The 26,771-nt window shown below is 36.3% G+C and overlaps 3 protein-coding genes across 3 annotated transcripts in view; 1 reads left to right on the top strand and 2 right to left on the bottom strand.

Annotated features, from left to right (window-relative positions):
* Window positions 1-7,430, bottom strand: part of LOC122403647 — a 157,864-nt gene extending 150,434 nt beyond the window's left edge. Inside the window, exons 1-2 of the mRNA XM_043407272.1 lie at window positions 6,691-7,430; window positions 87-124 (exon numbers count right to left, since the gene is read on the bottom strand). Of these exons, the coding sequence (XP_043263207.1) occupies window positions 87-124; window positions 6,691-6,721 (69 nt within the window). The 5' untranslated portion in view covers window positions 6,722-7,430. The remainder of the gene's footprint in view (window positions 1-86; window positions 125-6,690) is intronic.
* A 2,864-nt stretch (window positions 7,431-10,294) lies between these two features.
* Window positions 10,295-12,823, top strand: LOC122403640 (poly(A) RNA polymerase, mitochondrial). Its single transcript, XM_043407265.1, has 7 exons — window positions 10,295-10,424; window positions 10,871-11,067; window positions 11,188-11,427; window positions 11,494-11,706; window positions 11,770-11,981; window positions 12,047-12,264; window positions 12,336-12,823. The coding sequence occupies exons 1-7, from the start codon at window positions 10,310-10,312 to the stop codon at window positions 12,821-12,823; spliced, it is 1,683 nt and encodes a 560-aa protein (XP_043263200.1). The 5' UTR covers window positions 10,295-10,309.
* A 4,004-nt stretch (window positions 12,824-16,827) lies between these two features.
* LOC122403633 (RING finger protein 207-like) lies at window positions 16,828-22,639 on the bottom strand. The gene is made up of 8 exons (XM_043407255.1): window positions 22,447-22,639; window positions 22,054-22,293; window positions 21,090-21,238; window positions 20,203-20,990; window positions 19,475-19,819; window positions 19,113-19,398; window positions 18,662-19,048; window positions 16,828-17,726 (listed from the first exon to the last, which is right to left on the bottom strand). The coding sequence occupies exons 2-8, from the start codon at window positions 22,266-22,268 to the stop codon at window positions 17,146-17,148; spliced, it is 2,751 nt and encodes a 916-aa protein (XP_043263190.1). The 5' UTR covers window positions 22,269-22,293; window positions 22,447-22,639; the 3' UTR covers window positions 16,828-17,145.
* Between the last annotated feature and the right edge of the window lie 4,132 nt (window positions 22,640-26,771).

Below are 26,771 nucleotides of genomic sequence, written 5' to 3'. Positions count from 1 at the left end.
ACCTTAGTCCTGAAAAAAGCCATTCACAGGATAATGTTGTCGATCGATCAAAAGCCAGTAAATAGAAAATTTGTCTGTTAACTTACCAACAGAAACGCCAGTGCAACTCCCCGCCAGTCCATGGCTAAAATAAAAGAGAAAGTCTTATTAATAACTGGGTCGAACTCCCATGAGTACGATCGACCGTGCAAACGTCTCTCGCGCGAGAACACTTGCACTGAACGCGGAAAATCGGTTCGAAAAAGCCGCGTAAACGCCTTTTTACTCGACACATTCACTCTATAGATCCGGTTAAACGTCTTTGGTCGCAACGTAACCGATTTCGATCTATCGATCATCGATCTCCATTGTACTAACGTCTATAAAACCCGGCACTATCGTTCTCCATTCGTGAAATAGTCCCGTTTCAGCAGTTGGGATCATGTTGGTAATCGTGTCCTACGAAAAGTCACATTTCGTTCGATGGGAATGGAACGAGTTCGTCGCGACTCACAGACGCAAACGTTTGGTCTTTCGTGACATCGCGTGGTTGAAGTTCACAGGGGGTCGAGGGCTGGTTTACAAAGGACACGGTGGACGTTTTCGAGGTGGTTAGTAGAACCACCGGGTGTTGGGTTCAACGAGAAAGCGACGCGGTGTTTCGTGGAGGTGGGCAAACATAAGTACTTAACGCAACGTTCACTTTTTCGAGCAGCAGGAAAGGTCGGTGTACGAAACGATGCCGAGCACACCGGGCCACCGTGTTTCACTGCAGTCCTTCCACGCGGATGCCATTTTCACTACATCACCGGCTTTTCTCGGCTCTTGAATGCACACGAGCGACGCGCGGCGTCGCGACACACAAATCGCGGGATTTACGAGGCTGGTCGATCGACATCCCGCAAGGTTCTGCCACCATCGTTCTACCCTTCCACCTTTTCTCGCCGAGACCAGGACAGCCAGGATCGTATCTTGTGCTGGCGCACTTCGTAACCCAGGGCCGTCATAACCTCTACCTTTCATCTTCCAGGCGTATTTCCGAAAAGGACATACCTCCGATTTTTTTTACACTCTGGATTCTTACGTATTTTGACGTGCTGATTACGAGTATGATAGTGAAAATTGACGAAAATTTTATTTTCATAGCGCAAACCATGAAAAAAAACCATAAAAATCATAGTTTTTTTTATTTACTTTTTTAAAAATACTTCAGATAAAAGTTGTAGACCTCATCAAAATACACATTTTATGCCCTATTGATTTTTGTCATAAAGATAATTTAAGATAAAGATTGAGAAAAACGATATTAAATGTTCAAAACTTCATATAACTTTAGTGGTTTCAATTTAGAATTGATTCAAGAATCGAACATCCCTACTATAAATCAATACTAAGACCTGCACTGTACCGCAAAATCGTTTCCTATAGAAAAAAGTTACTTCTGATATGTCAATTGACACGACGATCACACATCATAAGAATTATATTGATATTTATCGAAAAATTGATCGAATAAGGAAATACTTTTTCATTGAGACTTTTTTTCCTCACATTTAAAGCGACATCCGTTACGTCAGCGACGCGTCGGAAGAGTTGTATGGTCATCACGTAATTTGAAGTCACTCGGCGACTTCTCAACTGCCTGCGTAAGACGGGCATAGTCATCGATATACGCGCTATTGTACTGTTACGAAATAGACCAACACAATTGTTTGTTGATATGAATTGTGATCAATTTTCTGGATCAATATTTCCATTCGATAACCTAATTTTACGACGTTTCGTACTTAATCTTACAATTTTTGTGTTAATTTTGTCATATCGATACTCCTTTTTCCTACGCAATTCAATTTTTCATAGTTACATCAGATACATGAATTCTCGCATTTAACATTATGTTTTATTCCACCAATCGAAATCTATTCCTCTGAAATATAAAATCATTTAGTTAGATAAGTATCGTTGCAATTTTAGTCCTCACTTTCTGGTTAGAAAACAAAAGCGAATTTAAAATTTCGATTCCAACCTTCGAATTTAAATTCCTTTCACCGAAACTCAGAGCTATTCTCTTTCTGCCCACTTAACATGACCTTGTAACAAATTCAACGTTTTTATCTTTACACAATGCCTTTCTATTTCCATGTTCTACTTTTTAACATTCTTTCTCAATCGTCCAATATCTGAAGTTTTCACAAGCTCAAATCTCCCAGGACGTATTTAAATAGTAGTTTAAGCGAAGTACATAGCACAACATAGCCTATTCAGTGTTTAGGTGAACGTATCATTAAAAAATAACGTTCGACTTCAATTTCTTTTTTTTTAAAACAGGTATATGACTGTATCAAATGTTTATCCGTGGCCAAAAAGTACGTATATTAAACTCTCGATCTACTAAAATTTATTTAAAAATAGTACTTAATCGCCAAATTATGTGCGTTAATATATTCATGATTATTTCAATTTTTCAACTATTTATATCTAATAGTTTAAAATTGAACATTAAATATTTACAACAAAAATAAAAAATTTCGTTTCAGACCTGTCATGTACAATTTACAAAAGTATTAAAATGACAGACACCCTAACAAAATCGTTACTTTATATTTTCGTTACTAGTGACCCTTTAAAATACAAATATTTATTCATTTTCTTATGATATTATACAATTTTATTTGTTTCCACCCTCTAGTACTCTAAATATGCTGCATTTCATCTACCGATCATCGAAAATGAATTTCCAAAACCTACCTTATTTTTCAACTTGTTACTTCGGCGTAAAACCTTTTAACTAGTTTAAATAAAACAAATTTTTAACAGGGGTAGATTAAAAAAACAAACAATTGATTTTACTTAGTCAACATACTTTTGCCACAATTCCTTTCCTCTACACCCCCCCTCCCCCCTCCCCTTCCTTGTACAAAGCCAGTGGCGTAATTCTCGATCGATTAAAATCGATTTATTCAACATGGGAATGTGGGCGATCCTTGGCCGCCGGGTATTTGGTAACGCACCACCTACTACGAGGATGAACGAGCTTCGCGAGCCTTGTGCTCGTTTTCGCGCGGTTTTATTGCATAACCGTCGTTTCATTAAACCTTCTACTACTATTAAGCAGGGGAAGTCGAGGATCGATACATTTAGGTCACGATCACGGCCATGGTCATTGAGATGACTGAAATGGGATTATATAATAATAATACACGTCGTCTCAACAAGGTTCCTCGAAAAAACTTTTTTCAAACTCTTCGTTATAATTAGATGATCCTATATTTCACGTGTAGTTAATATATTGTAAGAATCGAGGATAAACGAAAAAATGAGGAGTACACGGGGGATTCGAAACCCACGATCTTCGGACTACTGGCCAACCGTCTTACCGACGTCGCCATTGCCATGCCTCTGTTACTCCGGTGTTAGTGATTCCCTTTTATGCGGTTCTTGGGATTTCCGATTCGTGCAACATCCGTGCATTAATCCGTCAACTTCTTTAATGCACAAACACACGGATACCCGCGTGAAGAATTTCGGTTATTTAGTTGTCTCTTGAAGTAAGCGGGAGTTCAGACCGTGACTTCGGAGAACACGGCAACTAGAGAGAGATGACTTGATGGCTAGGCACGCCGATTGGCCGTACCGTAATAGCGACGCCTGCTCTCACACGCAATGTTATTATTGGCGGAGTTGCTCACAATTACAATTCCATCGCGTGACAGAGGACACGAACGAAACGTATAGCGACAGAGTAGGATAGGACAAGACTGATGGACATTGGCGTAACCGTACGCTCAAAATACTGGCTATGAATAGAACAAAAATGTACTTCTCGCGGCCATGGAGACCCTACTACAACTATGCAACGTGGCGTCAGAGTGGGCCTCTATGTGGGAATAAGGCGGCGCGAAGACCATTTCTCCTTGCCCTTGCTCCGTTTAGTTTGCAGGTACCTAGCCAACTAGTCATCTCTCTATAATACCTCTCACATGTCAGATCTTCGGTCAGAAATTCTCTTCGTCTCTCATTTCGGTCAGAGGCTATTAAGAGACATGTAATCGGTTGTGAATCGCGGTCACTATTTCGATTACAACACCCTACTGTCTATACTATATTACCCGGTCAGCTGTTGTCCGTTCGCCTCGCCATTTTCCGTACGTGTCCCCGCGCGGCGTTCAAGAAAGGAAACTGTTGCTTCCACGTTATACACAGATGTTAGCCATTCTCGTGTCGCTCGCACCCCCCTTCGAGTCTTTTCAAGCATGCCTGAGCATTCCGCCCTCACAACCCCTCCTGGTCGTGTGGAACGGTATTCGCGTCGAGGTCGAAATCGCGCACGATACGTTAAAGCAGCAATTTTCAATCTTATTTATTTCACGTCGCGCGTACGCTAATCATTAAATTCCCACAACGCACCAATAAATATACGAAATTTTGTTATGTGCCTAGCCAACAAGTCATCTCTGTATAGAAGGTACATTAAATAAAGCTGGCAACTTATGTAGTTTTACTTAATGGCGAATATTTTGCAAGTAACGACAGAGTTGTTACAAGTAATCAAAGTCCACAAATTGAAAACTGGACCGCTGGCAGCCGCATACCGGAAAAAGTAGGACATGCTTCGCGTTTCCGTTGCTAACAATGAGCTAAAAGCGAAAACAATGACGCGTGATGCTCAATTGAGAAAAATAGCTATAAGTAAAGTAGATGACGATGATTTTGCTGTTGAAGTTATATTTTATGACTTTGGAATAGATGCCCTTCGACAAAATTGCAAAATTTTATTCTCGACTAACAAATAAAAATGTTAGTTTCGCTCGTAAACTAGCTTTTGCCGCGGCTTTGGTCATTTGAATATTGATTTAAAGTATTCGTTAATAGACTCTAATTTATAAAAAAATTTATAAATGAAACGTACATAAAAATTAGTTCCCGATTCAATCTACAATTTGTATTCGTTATTCGTTAATAAAGTTTATCCAACTCTGCTCTTTGATAAGTTTAAACACTCCAACGTTATTTCATAGTTAATTTTTCACATTTTAGCGGCTTTTATCTCGAAACCATAATTTTCAAATTGTGCAAATTGATAACTCAATTACATTTGATTCAATTTATGTACTTAACATTTTCGACAGATGGTTTATATTTGAATTAAGATGATATACATTCTGTATATTTTGGTTAAATTTGGACAATGTACATATACAAGGTGATTCATAAAAACATGTCCATATATTCCTTAGCTTTCAGATTATGACTAATTAACACAATAGTTGCTATGGTGATCACCGATGACCGGTACATACTTCAAATACCGACGCAAGTGTACGCTATACAGGGTGCTCGGCCACCCCTAGGAACAATTTTAATGGGAGATTCTAGAGGCGAAAATAAGACGAAAATCAAGAATATCAATGACAGAATATCATTGACTGAGGCTTCATTAAACAGTTATTAAAAAATTAAATTAAAAAATTTCAAATTATTCTGAAAAAATTATTTTTGATTGCGGGGCTCAATTACAATAATTTTTTGTGAATAGACCTACCCCCGAAATCCTACCCACTTTCTAGAAAAAAATTCAGTACGGGCGGAACTTTAAACGTGAATAACTTTTTAACAAAACCTCCATCAACAAATTAGTATTCTTGATTTTCGTCTTATTTTGGTTTCTAGAATCTGCCATTAAAATCTTTCCCAGGGTTGGCCGAACACCCTGTATACAGTGAATGTCAGGTATCAAATTTTTGCTTAAAACATACTGTTATCATGTATTTAGGATGATACAAATTTGGAAATATATGCATTAATATATCTTTATTGAGTATGTGTAAGTATAAATTAAAAGCTTTATTTTTCATAAAAAAATTAAACATTCGATAATACCATACAAAAATCACCAATCAGTGTTATGTTTTGCGTATTAGAAATGCTGTTGGTTCTAATTTTGTTCTCGAATTCTTGCTATAAATGTCCAATGAAATTAATATCGGATGATTGTGGGGGCGTAGGACTCTTCTAGCAATAGATTCACTTATTTTTATATCTAAATAAAATTCAATTCAATTTCAGCTGCTAATTTTGGTGTACTAATACGAATATTATTTTTGACAATATTAATAATTTATTGTTAATATTGTGTATTCAACATTTTGTCCGATCTTATATTTTGGTTCGACACGCGATTGGGTTTTTAAAATTTTTCAATTATATATCGAATCGTACTCCTCCTTCTATTAACAATTTTGGAAATTTCACTATAATTTTTTCGATTGTTATAATGATGAATAATTAACTTGCATTTTGCTATAGCCGTTTGCCTCATATTTTTCAATTATTTTCGTCTTATTCTTATCGTCTATTATCGAATACATTTCATTTTTCTATTAAATATAAAGCATTTAATTTGTAATTACACAGATTTGATATAGACATGGCATAAATTTTTATATAAGAGGGCTAAAAAATTAACCGAAAACGTTCTCTATTTTTGCTTACTAAAAATTAGATCGATGAATATTTGTTCATTATGAGATAAATACTTTGATCCATAATTTAAATTTTTATTTTTATTTAATGTATCTAGATAAGAATTTTGGACAGGTCTGTCGGCTGTTGGAATAAAATTGGTCAGCATATATATTCGCTAAAAGTGTTCCAGCGGACTCGATTTGACGGTAGTTATTGTAGAGTAATTCAGTTTGAAAAGTGGCTCACCTGTTTCAGAAGTCAGTGGTCGAAGAAACATTTCCCAAAGTCCGACGGCACGACGCGATATATGTATAGAAAGCCCTTTGTCACCAGCTCTTACTCAACCGACGAGTGGAGCGTGAAGAAAGAGAAAAGAGTCAAGTAAAACAATCCACGGATCACTTTCCAGCAAAACCGGACAGGTTCGTTCGTCGGATCACTAGTTCGATCTACCTCGTGGATCCCGGGTCATTCATCATCAGCACTTCCGGTAGTAGATCTGACTGGTCGAAGAGCGTCGAACACGCGTCCTGACCGGCCATAAAGTCCGTCTCGCGCGCGTCGACATCCCCAAACTCGCGGTGGACCTCCTGGCTCGGACTGGTCTCGCGAACGCCACGCGTTCCTTACGTTGATCCACAATGATCCCGATGATCGATCATTCTAGTCGCGATATCTTCGTAACCGGGACTCAGTATCTCAAATATTCAACATCTACGCCGTAAGGAGAACTCTAAATAAAAGTTTAAACGTTTGCAGCTGATCGCGGTATTCGATACCCTTGATACTCTTAGACTCTGAATGTCTTCCTCGTCGTTATTAATTTCACAGTGACACGTTCGTTGAAATACGTTTCCCTGATCTTCCCGCGCGCGTGTTCAGCGAATTCTGTGAAATCTTTCACGCCACTGCACCACCACACACACCCGCCGGCAGTCGAGCATGGATAGAGCCGCAAGAAAGAGAATCGGTTGCGATCGACGCGAGGCTCGAGACTGCACTGTTCTCTGTTCTCCGTTGCCTATGCTCCCCCTTCGTGACGGTAGTAGAGGGAATCCGATTCACGCGGAAGAGGGAGTCACGAAAAGAGAGACCAAGATACACGCGACAAGTTGTCAAGAGAGAGACCGTTATTACAGATGCAGAAACAACGAGGCAAATTTGAGAAAAACGGTGGGGTAAAATTCTTGGGAAAATCTATAAACGAAGGTGAAAAGAGATCCACCCAACGTTGTTTTCCTCTGGAGCGAGAGAGAGAGGATAAAGTGATAGAGAGAGTACTGGTACAACCATTGACCGCTAGAGCGCGACACTTGCGTTTATTCTTTTTTTCTTTCGTTCCTCGATAGATCCACAAGTGGCAAATAGTGATGGGCATTTAAAGGGATATTCTTGTCTAAAATTAAAAAAAAAATCATAATTAAAGTATATGCCGTCGAAAATATGTTTGCAATTTCTTTGAATTCGCAATATTTACGTAGTACAGTCGTTTGAAGAGCACCGTAACGATAGGTATATTTTTTTCTCGCGTTAGACCTTCAAAGGTATTAAAGAGAGTCAGAAATTGATATTTCTGTAACAACCGTTGAATTCAACATTCGATACGATAGTCGTCCGAAATAGCCAAAAACACAACAAGAGGAGTAAATATTATTTATGGGAAAAGATGTCATAAATGTATAAAATTTGTATGCAAAAATAATTCTTTGGTTATATCGTTTCACAACCTTTTGAATTTGATTGCGATTTGCGAAATTACAGTTGGTAATCTAGAAAATATACATTTTATACGTTTTTAAGATTCATTTCTCACAAATTCATTCGATTTCTCTGTCTAGACGGAAAGTGTAGTGTATTATTTATTTTACAATAATACTATAAATTATAAATGTTATAAACATTATAAGCCATAAACACGATTTGTAGCATTTATTGTAAAATAAATAATTTTATTACTTACAAAAACTCAAAAATTTAGAATTTTTCAAATCTCTTTAAACTAACATGATTTTTTCACTCGAGGTTATTTCAAGGTTTATTTTAGTATGGTCGTTGAATTTGTCTTAACGTGTACTACAATACTGCATTATAAAAAATATATGTTAATGCGCAAAAAAGGGTAATAACTTTCAAAACTCGGAAAAAAATAATCTTGAAAAAAAAAACATAAATTCTTAGATTCGCACCAAACATATTTGTCCTGATACATTTTTTATATTAACAAAAATAACAAAGATATTAGGATGTACAAGATAAAAGTAACACCTTATACATATACATATCTCTCTATACATATAAATATCTCCACTTATATCTATATCTGTTTTTCTTAAAATTAACAAAATATTCGTCAAAAATATAATATTTTAAATAATTACTTTACATTTATTTACTTGTTCCTAATCCTATTCTACTTCCAAAATACAGTCGATCGAATAAAGTAACTATATGAATTAGCTTAAGTAATTCATTTTATCACCTCAGTTCATGGAAGCATATACATATCTCATGGTGATATTCTATTATTGCGACTAAATATATAAAAGACAAGAAAATGTTTAATAATTAAATATTATAAAATAATAAAGTAAACAAAATTTCAGATAAAAGATTAAATTAATTTTCCCATACTTCAAATTGCATAAACAAATCTTTATTTCAATGAAAATTTGTTAAGTTACAAAATAATCATTCTACATACGATATAATTTTTGCTTATATTAATCCCCCCTCCCGTTTAAATTGTGAGGTAGGGCGACTGTTTATCAAAGAATATACATATCTGTCTAAAATACGTCGTTAGTTTTAAACATTGATATACATATAAAATTGATCGGATCTAGTCCATGGAACCTTTCCAAAAATTTGTAAATAAGTATAATTTCTGACAGTGTCGAGGAAATTTGAAAATTGTTGTTTCGATACAACTCGAAACCATCACTACCGTAAGGAGTCTGGCGAAAAAGGGGTAGTAAAAACGAATCGAAAGAAGGAAAACGGTCGCGGATGTTGCGAGGAAAAGGATAGCCTATATTTACGTCATCGCCTGGCTTAGATGCTGTATCACGCTCCTTTCGAGGGATGTAGACTCCGATTCTTCTCGATTCGTTCAAGCAAAATATTTTCTAACCGTACTTACACTTACATGTTTATATGCTTTGTAAACTGATATTAATATTACGTGGAACAAAATATATAATCATTCCTGAGATAAGAATAGTAACGAATCTTTAACAATTTTGTTAAGAATATTGAGTTAACCACTTGTAAAATCTAAATATCTATACAGATTATCTAAATATTATAGAGAACATTTGGGATATAATAAATAAAATATTATATGAAGGTGGGAAGCAGTATAATATAGTGTCCGAATTAAAATCTGTAATTTTAAAAGCTTGGGAAAGCTTGGATCAAAATTATATGAAAAACTTATATAGAAGTTTACGGTCGGCCATATAAAAAAGTTTTTCTACGATCTACTTACAAAATTACGAAACACAGAGTTACCGCCTTTTGATAAATGTACCCTTTCGGTCCCTAAAAACGAAATAAAATTCTTTACCCACATATTTCTATAAAAAAGCAGAATGTTTAGTATAAAACTTAGGACATCGGAAAATTTTACCAAAAAAAGGGACTGTCTCGGGGAAAACGGGATAAATTGGCCCCCTAATCTAGTATTATTAAATTAACTTTTCATGCCCCATCAAATATACAATATAATTTTTACTTACTCGTTGACTGAACGACATCTACTGGAAAATAATTTTATATACTGGTGCAAACTGAATTGTATGGATAACAAATTACCGGTCGCGTATACGCATAACACGTGTTTCATGTGAAAGCAGAGAATTTAATAATGGCGCTTATTCACCGTGTCTGTACAAATTATTGCCCTTTATTAAATAGTTTTTATTGCAAACATACAGTTAACATAAAGAGATATAAGTCAAAAAAGTCGAGAAAGTTGAGTGGTAAGTAGATATTCACAAAATTAAATTGACAAAATAGGAAGCAAAGTAACCTCAATTGTAGTATTTTCATCATGTTTTCGTTTCTATTTCTTATGTCTGCACTATAACTTAATATCAAAGTGTTCTCACTCAGCTTTGACTTTTATTATTTCTTCGTAATTTTCTTTTGTGTAATTCAATTATTGGTATAAAAACTAATTAATAGTTTCCAAAATATTTACATTGAGTATTGAATGGTAGCATTGATAATATAATTGTAACATTACTGTCTTAAATTGTAAGAAAGTAATATGTTAAATTTAAACAATTGTCCTTAATTCTCATAGGTCATATTATTTAAGTATTTTTACAGTTGTCTTTATTATTTAATAATTTTAACCTGTTATGGAATTTATATAGGTAACAATAGCCAAAACTGAATAAAATATATAAAATACATTTTATAGATTCCTTATTTGCTCAGCTCGTAACTAATTATGACACGAAAACGTTTAACGATATAATTCAGTTTAGACGAAACCAAGCATCTAGAAGTATTTTAGTGCAATTACAAACATATCAATGTATTGACGAGTTTAAGCATCATTGTGATCAATATGGAAAGATTTTAAATATGTTTCATTATATAACAAAAAGTCTTTACGTATGTATATACTTTAAACAATTTTATCTCAGATTTACATGATATACAAGCTATTTAACTAAGCATAAGTACTTTCATTAGACAATTATTTACTATGGTATAATTTGATATTGCTTTCAGCCCAATTTTATATTAGTGGAATTTGCATCATCCAATTCTATAAAAATTATAAACGATAGTGTTGAGTATATGAAAGATGTAGAACATATTCCTTTGGAAACAACAATGTTGTGGTTTCGTAAAAAAGATGGGTATACAACATCACAGCTTGAACCAAATAACACAAAGAAATTTCTACACCATTGTCTTACATTTCCTACATCTGCATCAATTATGAAACATATAAACCAAGAAGCACCTGTAATGTATTAACATATTAAATACTATACTATATTTAAGAAGTAGTAAAACTTTTTACTGTTTTAGCTTTCTGAACAAATGATTGAGCTTCATAATTTACTGAAGTTTACAGATATTGAAACAAGGTTGAGATTTTATACTGCTTTTCAATTAGAACTTACTTTCTCTAAATTATTTCCAACTATTTCTATTCTACCATTTGGCTCATCCGTAACTGGTTTTGGACAGAAAGGATGTGATCTCGACTTAGTGTGTCAAATCAACAACTCATGTAGAAGTGTAAGTGCAAGTTATAATGTGTTTGTGTCATCAAAAGCTGGTTTTAGTAAATTTCTTTTTCAGGAGATTTCATCAAATTTAGTATTTCATTCAAAACCTTACTCTTTTAACGAGAGACACGCACAAAAGGAATTTTTATCAATATTAGCCTCAGTAATACACAATTTTATTCCTGGTACTCAAAATATACAAAAAATTCTCGAAGCTCGTGTTCCCATAATTAAGTTTGTAAATATGTATACACATATGCAATGCGATCTTTGTGTCACCAATAAGTATGTATTGCATGCTGTTAGTCTCCTGTGTACTATAATTACATTTAAACCTACTAATTCTACAGGATTGCAATTCGTATGTCTGAAGTGCTATTTATGTATGGAGAAATGGATTGGCGGGTCAAACCACTCGTTTGCACAATCCGTAAATGGGCATACTGTAGAAAAATAACAAATCTTACACCAGGACGATGGATAACGAACTTCTCTCTTACCCTTTTAATAATATTTTATTTACAGAAGGAACGTGTATTGCCTCCCATGAATACCTTAAGTTTTGCAGGTACATATGAAAACAAATAATTCTTTTCTTCTTTGCCTTAGTAAATCAATACTCATATTTTTTTTTTTTAGTTGGACGGGACTTGGTTGGAAGAGAAAGATATGTAACTTCATTTATACAACAGGCAAACTTAAAAAAAAAAATGAACGAAGAGTCTGTGTCTATCCTTTTATATGGTTTTTTCGAATATTACGCAACCTTTAAATTTAGTTCGTGTGGAATATGCATCCAAGAAGGAAAGGAAAAGTCGAAACGAGAAAGTGCGCCCCTTTATATTTACAATCCATTTGAACCAACGTTAAATGTTAGCAGAAACGTTAATATGGATTCATTAAATTATGCAATTGTCCAATTCAAAAATGCATTGTCTATTTTGCAAAATGCGGAGACAGGTACTCTTCTGAATTTATTTGGATTGACTCAATTGTCAGCAATAAATAACAAAAATGTTGCTAAAATTAATAAAAACAATGAACTAAATAACAATGAAAACAACATGGAAACAACAAACGAAACTGATACGAATGAATCTAACAAAATAAAACAAATAATAAAATAATTGTAAACAAAACAAGCGTGTTATTGTATGTAGCATAGATTGTAAATACAATTGGCTTTTTTTACAATTCACGTGATTTGTAAATAAAAATAATTTTATTCCTTATACATTTCGTCAAAAGTAAATGTATCTTGCAATAATTACTGTATTTTCTTACTATTTCGTATTTGCTGTAATGTTTTGAACAGATATAAAAAGAAAAAGAGAAATAGAAAATTAATGCATTAAAATAAATATATGTATATTATCTTAATATTTTAATGCATTAGTTTTCTGTATACAGGGTGTTCGGCCACCCCTGGAAAAAATTTTAATGGGAGATTCTAGAGGCCAAAATAAGATTAAAATCAAGAATACCAATTTGTTGATTGAAACTTCGTTAAAAAGTTATTAACGTTTAAAGTTCCGCCTGCAGAACGGCAATCTGCGAACAACTGCATGCATGTATTAATGTTTATTATCAGCTTACAGTTTTGTGAGTGAGAACCACTATCATGCATATGCAGCTGCTCACAGGTTGCCGTTTTACAGGCGAAACTTTAAATGTTAATAACTTTTTAACGAGGCCTTTATCAACAAATTGATGTTCTTGATTTTCGTCTTATTTTGACCTCTAGAATCTCCCATTAAAATTTTTCCCAAGGGTGGCCGAACATATAAACCATTAACGTGATTTATGAACTCATTCTGTCTCCCGTTTGCAAATTTTGCTTATATAAATTATTAATAAAAAAAGATTATTAACCAGTAAACATAACTTCAAGAAGTTTTTTTAGTGTTATATGTATAATGCATACACGTGCAGAATTTTGGATTTCGAAATTTTCTGGAAAAAACATTAAGAAAGTAAATGACTAGTTAAAAAATGCATCACTTTGAATTGTTTCGTCCGCAAAGGGTTAAAAAAATTTGCTTTTATCATATGTGGTACAAGAATAAAAAGTAATTTTTGACACTTTTACTTCGCCACTTCGACAAATTTTGATAATAAGTTATAAACTGATTTTATAAATTATTGTCGCTTTTGAATATTTGTTTGACGAATTTATGCATTGAATTAAACCTCAAAAATATGAAATAAACCAATAGTATACATGCATACAGAGTGCGTTCGAATAACATGTACAAGTGGGAAATGTTTTAATTCACCTTATGAAAAAATAAGAAGAATATAAGGAATACCATTTTTTCATTTTCAGCTTTGTGTTCGAGATAATCAAGCTCGAAAATCGGTTTTGTGTTTTACATACTTACGATTAAGGTAGGATTCAACCAAGCAACATATGTTGTCTATAGCATATAATATGTATACGTATGTATGTACATATGTGCCTACATATACATATAATAATTTTCGTTACAGGCTCCCAATGCTAGGATCATATCAATGTTAGCGTCTTTCCACGAGAAGAAGGCACAGCGTGTTTACATCCCCACTCTTGCTGCAGTCCGCTGATTGGCTGTCACCATTTTCGACCAATACCTGTGAGTCAACGGACTGCAACAGAAGTGGGAATGTAAACACGGTGTGCTTTCTTCACGTGGAAGTACGGTACTTCCAATTTTTGAAAATCATTGTTCTGACAAATTATTTAGTGAAAACTGAGGATTCACGATGGACTGACGAGTTGATTAGTGTATCAAAAATTGTAGAACATTATTTACAAACACGATATTACGATATACGTCGCTCACTAAATCGTACCTTAGTACATAAAATGAAAAACTAATTTTCAAACTTGATTATTTCGAAAACAAACTGAAAATGAATAAATTTAATTTCTCATATTTTTCTTATTTTTTTTATAAGGAGTCTCCTCCCGCTCGCTTGTACATGTTATTCGGACGCACTCTTTACGTATTTTAATCAATTATTATACAGACAAAATTCATTGTTTTAATAAGGAAAGAATCAGAAGAAAACAAATAGTGCGTTTGTAACTTGTATATTTCTCTATTATCAGCAATTCGATAGTTCTCATACATGCTTAATCGTGTATATTAACTATAAATGTAACGTCCTTACGGTTCATACGAAGATCATGATTCCTTTAGTCGTTTAAAATGAACAATAACGATCGCGTTTAACTTTCATGAGGAACCTTCACATTTCGTAGCAGAAGTGTATATCTCCTGTGATTAAGTACGAAACGTTTAGACGAACATGCAATCGTTGGAGTATCGCAGACGATGAATCCCCGTGGAATTGTCGATTACGAATACGTTTGTAATTAGGCTATTCTTCCTCATGAGAGAGCATCATCGTTTAAATTCATAGTATGTATGTACTGTGGTTTGGTAGTGTTTTAATTCGCTAACATTTTTCTCCCTTTTTCTCTCGAAATTATTCGTTTGTCGAACAATGTTAGACGTCAAGTATATACCGTGTATAAATTATATTCGACCTCGAAGTTGTTACTATATATAAAGTTTAATTACAGCGAATCAGTTCGTTCGTTCGACTTTTATCTTTGTCGAAAGTTTTTTTTACGTAGACGCGCGGTTTGAGCAGGGTTGGAAATTTGTTTCCTTTCGTTTATTTTACGCAATAATCCGATCCGTGCCTCTGTGTTTACGCATGCACAGTTTATCGACAATTACGTGTTCGCACTAATCTAATTCGAGCCTCTAAGTGCATAAACCGTCACTTAAGGTCCTCGTCGATAATGCGTGCTCGCGCATCTCTTCGTTTTTATGTATAATTAGTTTCCTATTGGCAGCGATATATTGTGACCTTCGGCGCTTCAAAATGTAATAAAAAAGGTATTCAATAAAAAAAACAGAAAAGCGTCCTACGCTGAAGGCTGATGGCTGACCCTGAAGCAATTCCAGCCAGACACATGACGGGAGGAGTAACCTCGACGAATTTATTTCATAAGGCAATACGAACAGCTGAAAACTTAGCCTAGAATCGAGTAACAAAAAAAAACAGTGTTACAGTTTTCGTAAAAGTAACCATTAAAGGTACACTTCTCGAAGATGCTTTGTCAACGGCAGTTGTAACGACGAATAATTTCCCCGGTAATTGTGATCGTATCCGTCCGAGTAACGTACATATGTACATGATGCGAAATGCCCTTTTGATCATCGTCGTATCCGTATATCTCTAATAAAACGCTCAAAATATTAGAAAAGAATCGGTTTCTCATAATACCTTTTCTCGTAACAATATTCCTCTACTAATAACAATGTACTAATGATCGAAAGCTATAGTCCCTCGATAATACTTTCCCGAATGTATGCTAGGCGTTTGGAGGATTTTTAACTCCCTCCCAGACAGCCAAATGCAGTCGAGCCGAAATCTCTTGTTATCGTATGCCGTATAATGATTTTCTATACACAAGCTCTCAGCGTAACAGCTGTCAAATTCGCTAACTTCTTTCTAGTCATGATGACCCAATAAAAAATACTGAACGCGTTGAAGAAACATCCAATGTTACACCTATTGATTATCTGTGTTTGAACACTTCTGAAGAATACTCTTTGATTCTTCATCGCGGCTCTATTTCGAGCGAAAAGAACTTTAATTTAGTGATGTTAGTGAAGTTGTTATCGATGATTCAACAAAGGAAAAATGCCTGGAGGCCCTAGTCTTCAGTCTCTTGACTATCTGGGCTAATCTGAGTCTCTACAGAACCCGTTATTAACTTTATTATTTCAGTGATGACGGTGACGTTGCAATTCATGATCTAATAGAGGCGAGAGACTAATTGAGCTGGATATCTCTTCGAATTTTCACCGTGGCTCTACCTAATGCAAGAGTGAACTTAGTTAATCTTGCTGTATCAGTGATAACAATAATGATATTTATGAGTGAATAGAAGTGAAAGGTGTCATAGATACAGGTGGTACTTGGGGTGAACACCTTCGAAGGAAGTTCTTTGAAGTTACAGCTCTACCTAAAGCAAGAATGAGCTTGGATAGCCTTACTGTTTCAGTGATGACGGCGATGTTGCAATTGATAGCCTAACAGAGACAATTTCATGCATTGGAAACACCTGGTTTAAGATGCCTACGAATATGACATTTCCATTGATGGCTCGATAAAAATGAAACATGTTCGAGAGACATTTTTTGCCTGTTGGCTATCTGGGTTGGACACCTCTGAGCAAAGTTCTTAGCATCTTTACCGTGGCTCTACCTCGAAGAAGAGCAAGCGTAATTCGTCATCTTATGACGGTAACATTGCTATGAATAACTCAATAAAGGTAAAACACGTTAGAGGGGCACTTGTTCTTCTGCATATTGGCTATTTAGGCTGGACATTTCTGTAGGAAAATCTTTGAACCTCCATCGTAGTTTTGCCTCGAGCAAGATCTAGCTTAGTTTGTCTTGCTCTTCCGATGATGGCGATGATGGTGCATATGATAATGGTGCACTTGCGATCTGTTCTCCTGTACTGCTGCCACCAAAGTGCGTACTGCTTCCTCGTGTCCCTCGAAGCTGTCCGCTTTCTTCAACTGGCCAAGAGACGATGCAGCCCCGTCACTGGCCGCAGAACTATCACGTTTGCTCTTCAATCGTGGGAATGTTTCCCAGGAACGCTGCTTCTGCACCAGAGACGACGACTTTGGTGTAGGTCCGATCAAAACAACCAATGTTTTCCTGGGATCCTGCGCGGATTGACCTACCGTCTCATCGGCTATGCTTGATCGTCTGCTCCCAGAGCCGGTAGTGCTCAAGCTGTCGCAACTGGCTCGCCGACGTCTTCTGACTTCTGTTGATGCTTTCTCGTCTGCATAGAACACGTCCTCCGAGTCACTGGCTGGATACACTTTCACACCTTTGTTGGTAGGGATCGGTTGTTCGTCAGGTACTGCGTGCACCTGAGCTTGCACGCGCTTCTTGGCCTCCCCCATGCTCGACGCCTCCGAAATTCGTTGATACTCCCCTTCCTCACCTGCTAAAAGCACGCGAGTCGCTTAAGAGAAAAGGAGGATAAAACCTGACTGATGGAAAAGCTACATTACTTCATGCAACTTATGATAGACATTTGTAAGTTCTCATGTCTTGTTTTAGGCACAGTTTACTATACTTGAAGTCTGTTTTGTAAAAAAAACAAAAATATCCATAACCCCACATGGAACCTCTAGCTGCAAATTATTTTCATAGAAAATGTATTACAGTTCGATGTGTAGATATCCCATGTATTCTTAAAATCTGAGTTTTGTGGTTAGATCACTCGGAGGACCTATAATTTTGACGTAGTAGGCGGGAATACATAGAAGCATGGCTGACAAACAATTGAATTAGGCCAACGAGCATCATTCCTAATTTACTCCCTGTGCAAGGTGTTTGATCGTTTCGTATCACGTGGAAAAACAGTCAAACGTTGGATTTAATTGAACTGCGTTGCACGCACACTAATTAATTTAATTGCGATTCTAATGGTGTTTGATGAGAGGGATACTTCAATGATGCAGCTGCGTTGAACAAAGGCAATGTTTCGTTACACGCGCGACAAATTATTGACGTGTCCCATTAAATTCATTGAGTAAAATCGATAAAACCACCAACACTCGTGATGTTTACCAGTGTTTCGTCTGTTTTATCAATTTAATTAACTAGCTGCTGAATAACCCTTACTTGCACAGAAACGAACAAACAAATTGCACGCACGACGGTCCTGAATTGGGCGCGATACGAAATATAATAATTCTCGTATGCATTAATCAGGGTTTTATTTACATCGATTTATAATGCTATCTACATAATCCAGTGGAAGTCACCGCATCATCGGCAAATCCAAAGTCCGTCTCGTGATTCGTCCCAGGCATACCTGTCCTTGCTACCAATGCTATTTACTCGTGCACGCGATCCTCACGGATTTGATCTTACCAGTCATGTGTGACTGTGGTTGCTGGGCGTCTGTGCATCTTTCCGGTTGATCAAGCCCCTCGGCGGACGCGTCGCCGCTGCCATCCTTTAAACAGCGGTACAGAGAGCGTACTTTGCTGGCTGATGAGTGACCCGGCGGTGTCTTGGGCTTCGAACCGTCCGGAGACTTTCTGGATCGTCGACTCTGACTCCGATCGCGACTTTCCTCTCTACCCGGGGACTTCTTGCGATCCTCCTTAGTCCTAGCTTTCTCTAGTAATTGGCTGAGGACTCCCCTCTTTGAGTCGGTTGATTTAGTAGTTCCGTAGACAACGATGTTTCCACTGGAGTCAAAAACGGCTTCAATACCACTGGGTGTGCGACAACGTGTTGGCACCTCTTTCGTTTCTGTATAGAAAACCCACGCGTGTTTTATGGATATATTAAATTGTCGCTACGTTAAAGTATTTACCTTTCATGTAAAGTGCATTATCGGCACTGGTAGCAGTGGCACGCGAGTGTCGATGATCTTTTGTCGGTGCTTGAGTCTGCGGTTGTTGCGGTGGTTCTTGCATTTGTAAGCATGCCAAATGATCCAACAACAGTTGCAGACCTTGATTACCTGCCGCATCCGAGGCTGCCATATTCACTTCACCGGCTGTGACCCCAGTCGAAAAGGATTTTACAAATGGTTCCAATTGCTGGGCGAGGTTCTGCAACTGCTTTACTTGATTCCTTAATGACAGAATGTCGCTCATCTACACAGAAATCGAAGTTACAGATTGTAGTATCGCCAGAATAAGGATAACGTTTCGGGGCCAATTACTACAGTACCTGAGAATGAAAAATCTCTTTCTCTATGCGAATTCTACACAACTGCTCATCCCACAAAGCGTCGAAGACGTTTCTAAGCCGTTCCAATTCCAGCTGATGATGCTCTAACTGTCGCTCTAGGAACCGGCAATCTTTAGCTACGTTCTCGTAACGCATCCCTAACGGAGGAGTGTTCGCTCTTCTCAACAGAGCCACGTCACGATGAAGCTCCTCCAAACGTTCCTTCACGATGAGCAACTGTTGATTTAATTCTTTCAGTTGAGTATCAAATGCTCGGCAGTGATTAGAAAATGGTCCACAATCGGTTCCGCCCTTCGTCGGGATCTTTTGTGCAGTCTTGCTGCTCTGCTTGAGAAACAAAAAGTGTCTCAAATAATTGCTGATCGTGCTTGTTGGAGGTTGTGTTACGCGAATTCAAATAGACTTTCTGATACTGACTACCACATCCGGCTAAGAAACTAGCGAGGAACAAAAGTTCTGTATCTGGCGAGTGGCCAGTTGTGCTACGAGAATATAATCACTGTCTAATTTGACTACTAGACTACTACCATACGATTAAGTACAAGCCACATCATATATCGAGAGTAAAATCCTGTCAACAAAAATACTTACACAGAAGTGTGCGCGAGAAATGCAGTGAAAAAGAAACTTGTAATATGAACGTAAAGATAGAGAAGTTTATAATCGAGAGAAGTTAGCCATAGGTATATATGTACATAAGTAGCTACCTGAATCACTGGCGGTTCCTGTTGTTGACCTGTCGCGTGAGTTTGATCATACAGCGACTCTTTCGGTACCTGCGCATGACCTATATATGGCTGCAGCGTTCTGGCAAATTCGCTCTTGTAGTTTGTCTTTAGATGAGCGGTCATTAAAGGCGGCCTCGAGGGATGTCCCAACTGGGCAACGCGACCCAAACGCTCCAGCATCGGATGGGCTAGCTCGAGAAATTGATATTTCGTTGCGCCGCTGGTGAAAGCGGTGCACAACATCAAATGCATCTGTAGTACTGGATGCGCACTACCTAGAGAAAGCAGTTGGCTACGGATCATCCTCTCCTCAGTCTGGTACTGACGTTGCAGTTCCGTCAGAACGTTGCCCTGGGTCTTTGTAATTGTTTGCTGCATTCCTTGGCAGAATGAGTTCAGTGCCCTTTTCTCCGAGTCCAGACTGTGCCGTAGTTCATCCAGCTGAGATTTCAGAGCCTGCACTCCATCTCGTACGCCGGCCTGCAGCTCGCAAATCGAATTGACCACTCGTTCCATTTTCTTAGACGCTTGCTGCCAAGCGGTCTCGATGTCCACGCAATGGAGCCTCGCTTCCGTCGGAGTGTCGCGGAAACAGGTAGCGCAGAGCATACATTTGGCACTCTGGCTGTACATTATATATTGTTCTCCATGAGTCGAACAACGACGTTGGGTATCTTTGGCGCATTTGCTCATGTGTACCACCTCGTGCGTGGAAAACATCTTTGCACTGTGAGTGTGCTCTCTGCAGTGTTTACATAGTGCTTGTCCTATGTTTGAATATTTTACAGTAAAAAAAGTAATTCCCAATATTATTCTTTATAATGGATGTTACTTTGTAGTTATAGTTGAGAATCTTTGATACGTACCACATGTTGTACAAAAGAACATGGTAGACTTGTCACGCTTATCGCAGTTGGCACATGGTGGATTCTCAGAGTTTGCCAACTCAACTAGCTGACGTATCAGCTGATCGGGGGGTGGTAGTTGTGCCCCATCTTTTAGCTGTGTCTGTTGCCTAGATATAGTAATGTATTTTAGACTCAAAAAAGTTCAAACGAATTAAAAGTATTCAAGATGGAATGCATTGGAAGAGATCCTTTGTACATTGCATAAACGAAAATTCAGAAATTAGAAAAGTAGATTCCAACAGAAACAATATGTAAAAACAAAAAGTGTACAGTAAGAATAAAGTTATAGTAAAAATAAAAAAATTCTTGCATAATGATCTATAAACTACACGCATTACAGGCTATTGAAATAGTGTGTTCCTAATAGATGTTTGCAGTCGAACAAGAGACAACAATTTTTGTAAACAATAAAATAGATGTATTTACTAATTTCTGCATATATGTGACACATGATGAATTTCAGATATTGTTCAAAGACAGGAATATTAACACGATAAACATATGCATAAAAAAGCATTAAATGGTTACTATTATTAGGTGCAAAACAGACTAAATGAAATAGAGTGTGAAATCAATTGAATAAAATATAGCGTGAAGCTGATTAAATGAACTATAGCATAGAACAGGAAAAATATGATGACTAAGGATTCTCATAAAAATAAAGTATACAGGATGGTGCTTTAAAAATATAACATCAATGTTTATACGATGTTTCTACATCAGTACGATTCATAGAATAGCTGTCACACTTGGAGCAAACGCTTGAAGTACAACTTTATGATGCACATGCGACGAATAGAATTTATAAAGAATGGAATTAGTAGAAGAAATGATACGATGCAGATATTAGCCAAACCTAACCCAAATTTGGGATCACCACCCACCCTAAGGACGCCATGCAATAACAGTCGTTGTTATCTACCCGCAGATGGAGCAGGTGACCTTTCCATCAAGGTGAGGACCACAGATGCAGCGGGCACAAAAGGTGTGAAAACAGGATAGCAGACAAGGCTCATTGTAATAGTCGTGGCAAACACTGCAGATGAGAGGATTCCTAGGCCCGGCACTAGATACACCTGTCGTGGCATCGTTTTCGCCGACACCGACACCGTCGACTGTCGATCCCGAGCTCGCCATCGTCGGCCAAACCAACGGCGGCCACCTGGAAACCAGAATCCAGAGAACGCGCTTCAGCAACCGTCTGACCTGGACACTCCTCGACATTCTCGATGTTTCACGTTTCACACGGTCGCATTGCACGCGTTACTGAAAGAAACTTGAGCGAGGCACAAACAATTTGACAATGACTGTTTACCCCAAGACCGTTGGCCCGCCCGCCACAGAAACCCTGATGGGTAGTTTATCGGCTCGTCATTCTAACGTAGTTTGGTGGGCAACCTCGTTTGCGCCTGACGATCGGCTCTGACGTCACTGAGGTGTCACCAAGCTCACCCACGTCCACGCTGGGTGGTACGTACACACAGAGAAAAGAGGACGGGCTGCTGCTGGTACTGCTGCACGCGGTTCCGTGTAGGGGTGCGCGCAGAGCCCGTATACACAGGGGTGGTCTGACGTAAGCGCAAGACCGTGGTCGTGAGCGTACGTGCTCTCGCTGTTAGCGATGGGTATTTAATCTCCCTTACGAATTTTAGAACAATTTTATCACCCCAATCAGTCCATATCGTTTTGAGCAGTGAATCAAATGGTTTTCAAAATAACTCTTTCAAACTGTTATCATATCAATTATAAATTAAAGCAGTTATAAGAATCAAAACAATATAACTATTATATTGATTCTAGTCTCTTTCGATTTCGGTTACGATTCTTCGGAACCGATATTATATTGGTTCTATAATTGTTATTTTTCCGTTCTGCGTCTGCATATTCTGAATTTGTGAAAATGACACATTGTATGCAGAACACGTACTAATACATATTTGATGTCAAGTGTCAAAAGTTTGATAGCACCAACAAAAATGTTCATTTTTATTACAACGTACCTATTATAGATATAATGTTGAATCGTAATCCAAACCGAAAAATAACATTTTTTTGGTTCTTATAACGTATCAAGAACTGAAAGTGATATTAAAACTGTTTTCAACCCTTAATTTCAAGGACGAAATCAATATTGCAATCTTCAGTCGAACCTCATTTATTCGGCCCGAACGGCGGACAATACAATTCGGATAGCTAAGATAGTTGTTCGGTTAATAGAGGTCCACTAGGATCAAGCACACATGGATAGTTTTAAACGCAGTCAGAATCGAATAATCTTAATTTAGAATACCCAACTTGCTTACAGAAAATTGAAAATTTAAAGATTTTGAACAAAATTTAATTATTTTTATTCACACAAATTAATTATATTATTTATTATTTTTCAATTTTTCATTTTACGGATAGGCTTTAAATGTATTAACAGTGTTTGTAACACCTAAATTGTGTCTAATTATAATCTACGAACGCTTGAAGGACCACAGGCTCGTAAAAAGAATTAACAGACACAAGGATACAATATTTTTCGGACGCATCGCTTTGATACCATATTAATTAGAGATAATAATTATTTAAACAAAACGATATTTCATCAAATTTTTTATGTAAAATTGAATTTTCTTCATGATTTATTTGAAACATTGTTTAAATTATTTACAAATAACGAATATATCTAAACAAAAATATACAAAAGTTAACTATCATTATCCATGATATTTTATATTTAAATATAAAATGTTTGTCAATAGGTTTAACAATGTAATATTGTACATACATATGTATATTTAAGTTTATTTATATAATTATTTAACTGAGTGAAATTTTCATTAAACTTTTGACAAATATGAAGTTATAGATTTTTGTTTAATAATAATATCTTTTCTTCTTTTTTGTTACGTTCCATAGCTGTCTTAAGAAGAAAACATGTTTCTCTACCGTAAAGCTCAAAGCACCTTAGATAATACGGAATCTCCGTCAAACGGGACTCGGATAACCAAGACTTTAATGTTTATAGATCAGTAAATAAAAACGAAGTATATTCTACTACAGTTGGATAGAAAAAATGCTTCTTGTAATACTTTATACTTATAAAAAACACTCATTAGGACTAGAAAATAGTTGAAACTTTATGTACAATTTTATCGGCATTATTTTGTACTTAAAGTATATTCACTATTTTTCATTCTACTTCAATCAAAAGTAATAGAATATAGCAAATTCAATTAGATTTTTTCATTTGCAATGAGATAATTTTACTTGACTACCAAATAGTGACACTTTTTTAATGTTATTCTACGAAAAAAATAATTTCTTATTAAATCGTATTAAATAATTTTTAAGAAAAGCCATGCGAGTCCGTTAATTTTTCTTCGAATTTAATTTTCTGCGTGTAAACAACATATAAAAAAGTTTAAACAAAAGAAAGATGAAACCATTTAAATTTAATAGACTTTTTATAAATATAAATATACTTTTTTTTAAAAACACGTTTAAAATACAAGGTATTCATACTACCGGTAATCCTTTTAGAGGATAACTCTACTGTCCAAAGTAAGATGAAAAACAATATCGAAATTGTGATAAAGTCTATTAGAGGAAAATAGAGAAGTTCATTTTACTTCTTTATGTGTAATTAAACAATCCTTTTTAAGATTTGTTTAAAGTACTTATTAATATGTATACAAATCACAAATATATATCAGAAAATCCAAAAAAATTCAAGAGATAACCATCCTTATCCATGAACCGATTTTACTAAAAATCTAATCAGATTTTAATTATGCTATTGAGTAACGCACATAACAACAAATATTTTTTTGAATAGTCAAAACATTATCAAAGTATTTTAAAATGTGTTTTATCGTAGCAAAAAATTTTTTTGAAAATCTTGATTGCAATACCCTTCCTTATAGGTCGAAAAATAAAAGAACCTCGGAACATTATTTCGTTATTTTAGTCTATAGAATTAGCCCTTAAAGGAATTATATTAAAAAAGTAATAATTTAATTCTACTTGGGTAGCTCGTCAAGAGTTATTCTTTATCGAGGAGTTCCGCGAAAAGTTAAAGTTTGAGAAATTATTGCATTGGAGAGATAGAGACTGCTTGGATGTTTAAACTCGCAAACCTTTAAAGTCTAGACAATATTATAATTGTCTAACAGTATTCTCTGCACTGTTCGTTGATTTACGTCTGACAGGTTTCCTGAAACTAAGAAACATAGCTACGTTTCAGGGACAGTGATACATAACGTGACAATGTTAATGAACATGCAAATCAGAATGTAATTCCCTTTCTGTAGAAGTAAAAGATTATAGCAACGCGTAATCGTTAAAGCAGCGTCGGATTTGAACGTTTCCAGCCCGAAGGTTCAAGAATCGTCTAAAAATCGAAGGTTCCACCGATATCTTGAATTTTAAAGAAAGTTTGTAATTCCTGCGTCCGTTCCAGACGATCCAAAAAGCGTTCGAGGCCATCGCTAGCAGCTGGTTGTGCTTGTAGTTGTACCACGGGCTAGGATCTATGTGCGTGAGAGCAGCGCCCCAACGTCCTCACTCCGCAGCACCTCAGTCACCCCGTTTTCTGCACTCCTGCAGGGATCTATATGCTCGATAAATACACATCCAACCTGCTAACGTGTACATGTGCGAGCGATCGCTGCTAGTCCCGAGACGAACGTTTCCTACACAAAACAGAAAGAGCGAGACGGGTATCACCGCGTCTATAAAGCATAAAAAAAAAATGGAGAAAGAGGAAGAGGAATTATGCATATTCTATATCTGGCATTTTTTCATTTCACGGTATTCGTCGACCGATATCAATCGTACAATATCGACGAAACGAAATACTAAATTTTCTCGAGTCCTTCTTTCCCGTCTCTCGTCTCGTCCCAAACAGAGGGGTTCGCCTTTTTAACCTACAAAAGAGGATGCCTGGGCTGGTGGCTGTTTAGTACGCTAACCCCTTCTCGAAATTTTTTCTTTCTATCCGCAGCGCGGCCTGACGATTATCGACGATGTCGCTCCCTCTTTTTCTCTCTTTCATCTGTAATTTCCATCAGACTAGACTTTATTTGATCGTTCCGCTTGAATTCCAGGATTTATTTGTCTGCAACAATACCTGGTCTGCAAGAGAAGCGGAGGAGGAGACACTTATCCAGAGGCGTTCCTAGGTTAATTGCCGCCCCGATGCATTCTCGAAGGACAAAATTTTAAATCGTTTATTCTTTGCCTGCACATGTATCACTTGCTTGTGGAACTTTTATAAAAACTTAAACATTATAAATTTATAGAAAATTTTATAGTGTTTTGACTGGTAACAGCCAAATTTAAAATATAAGAACGGTTTAGAAAATATTTATTATTTTTACCGAGGTCCTCATTTTCTATGTATATCAAATTCATAATGCTTGTAAAATGGAATACTATGTGTGCTTAATATACATAGAATGGTATAGTGTGTCGAAATTACACTTTTAAGAAAGCAATATATGATATCATTATTCATAAAAAAATATAATTTATTATTTATGCAATATAAAAAAAATTAGTCAGAATTAATTAATATTTATATTAAATTAACAACCTTTTGCTTTCATTTGTTTATTTATGTTTAGAGCAAATAAACATCTTACTGTTATTCTA

The sequence above is a fragment of the Colletes gigas genome, unplaced genomic scaffold (genome assembly GCF_013123115.1).
Source record: "Colletes gigas isolate AHSC1104 unplaced genomic scaffold, ASM1312311v1 Colletes_gigas_Sc00067, whole genome shotgun sequence".
Lineage (NCBI taxonomy): Eukaryota > Metazoa > Arthropoda > Insecta > Hymenoptera > Colletidae > Colletes > Colletes gigas.
The sequence above is the reverse complement of the archived record's forward strand: the minus strand, read 5'-3'. Positions and strand labels throughout refer to the sequence as shown.

What these genes read in the sequence shown, in the direction of transcription:
- LOC122403640 (XM_043407265.1), top strand. Translation starts at nt 10,310, where the DNA reads ATGGCGCTTATTCACCGTGTCTGTACAAATTATTGCCCTTTATTAAAT. An exon ending in ATATAACAAAAAGTCTTTAC is followed by an intron (nt 11,068 to 11,187) that starts GTATGTATATAC and finishes TATTGCTTTCAG; the next exon opens with CCCAATTTTATATTAGTGGA. An exon ending in GATCTTTGTGTCACCAATAA is followed by an intron (nt 11,982 to 12,046) that starts GTATGTATTGCA and finishes CTAATTCTACAG; the next exon opens with GATTGCAATTCGTATGTCTG.
- LOC122403633 (XM_043407255.1), bottom strand. Translation starts at nt 22,268, where the DNA reads ATGGCGAGCTCGGGATCGACAGTCGACGGTGTCGGTGTCGGCGAAAAC. An exon ending in GTCACCTGCTCCATCTGCGG is followed by an intron (nt 21,239 to 22,053) that starts GTAGATAACAAC and finishes TACTATATCTAG; the next exon opens with GCAACAGACACAGCTAAAAG. An exon ending in GTTCTTTTGTACAACATGTG is followed by an intron (nt 20,991 to 21,089) that starts GTACGTATCAAA and finishes ATTCAAACATAG; the next exon opens with GACAAGCACTATGTAAACAC.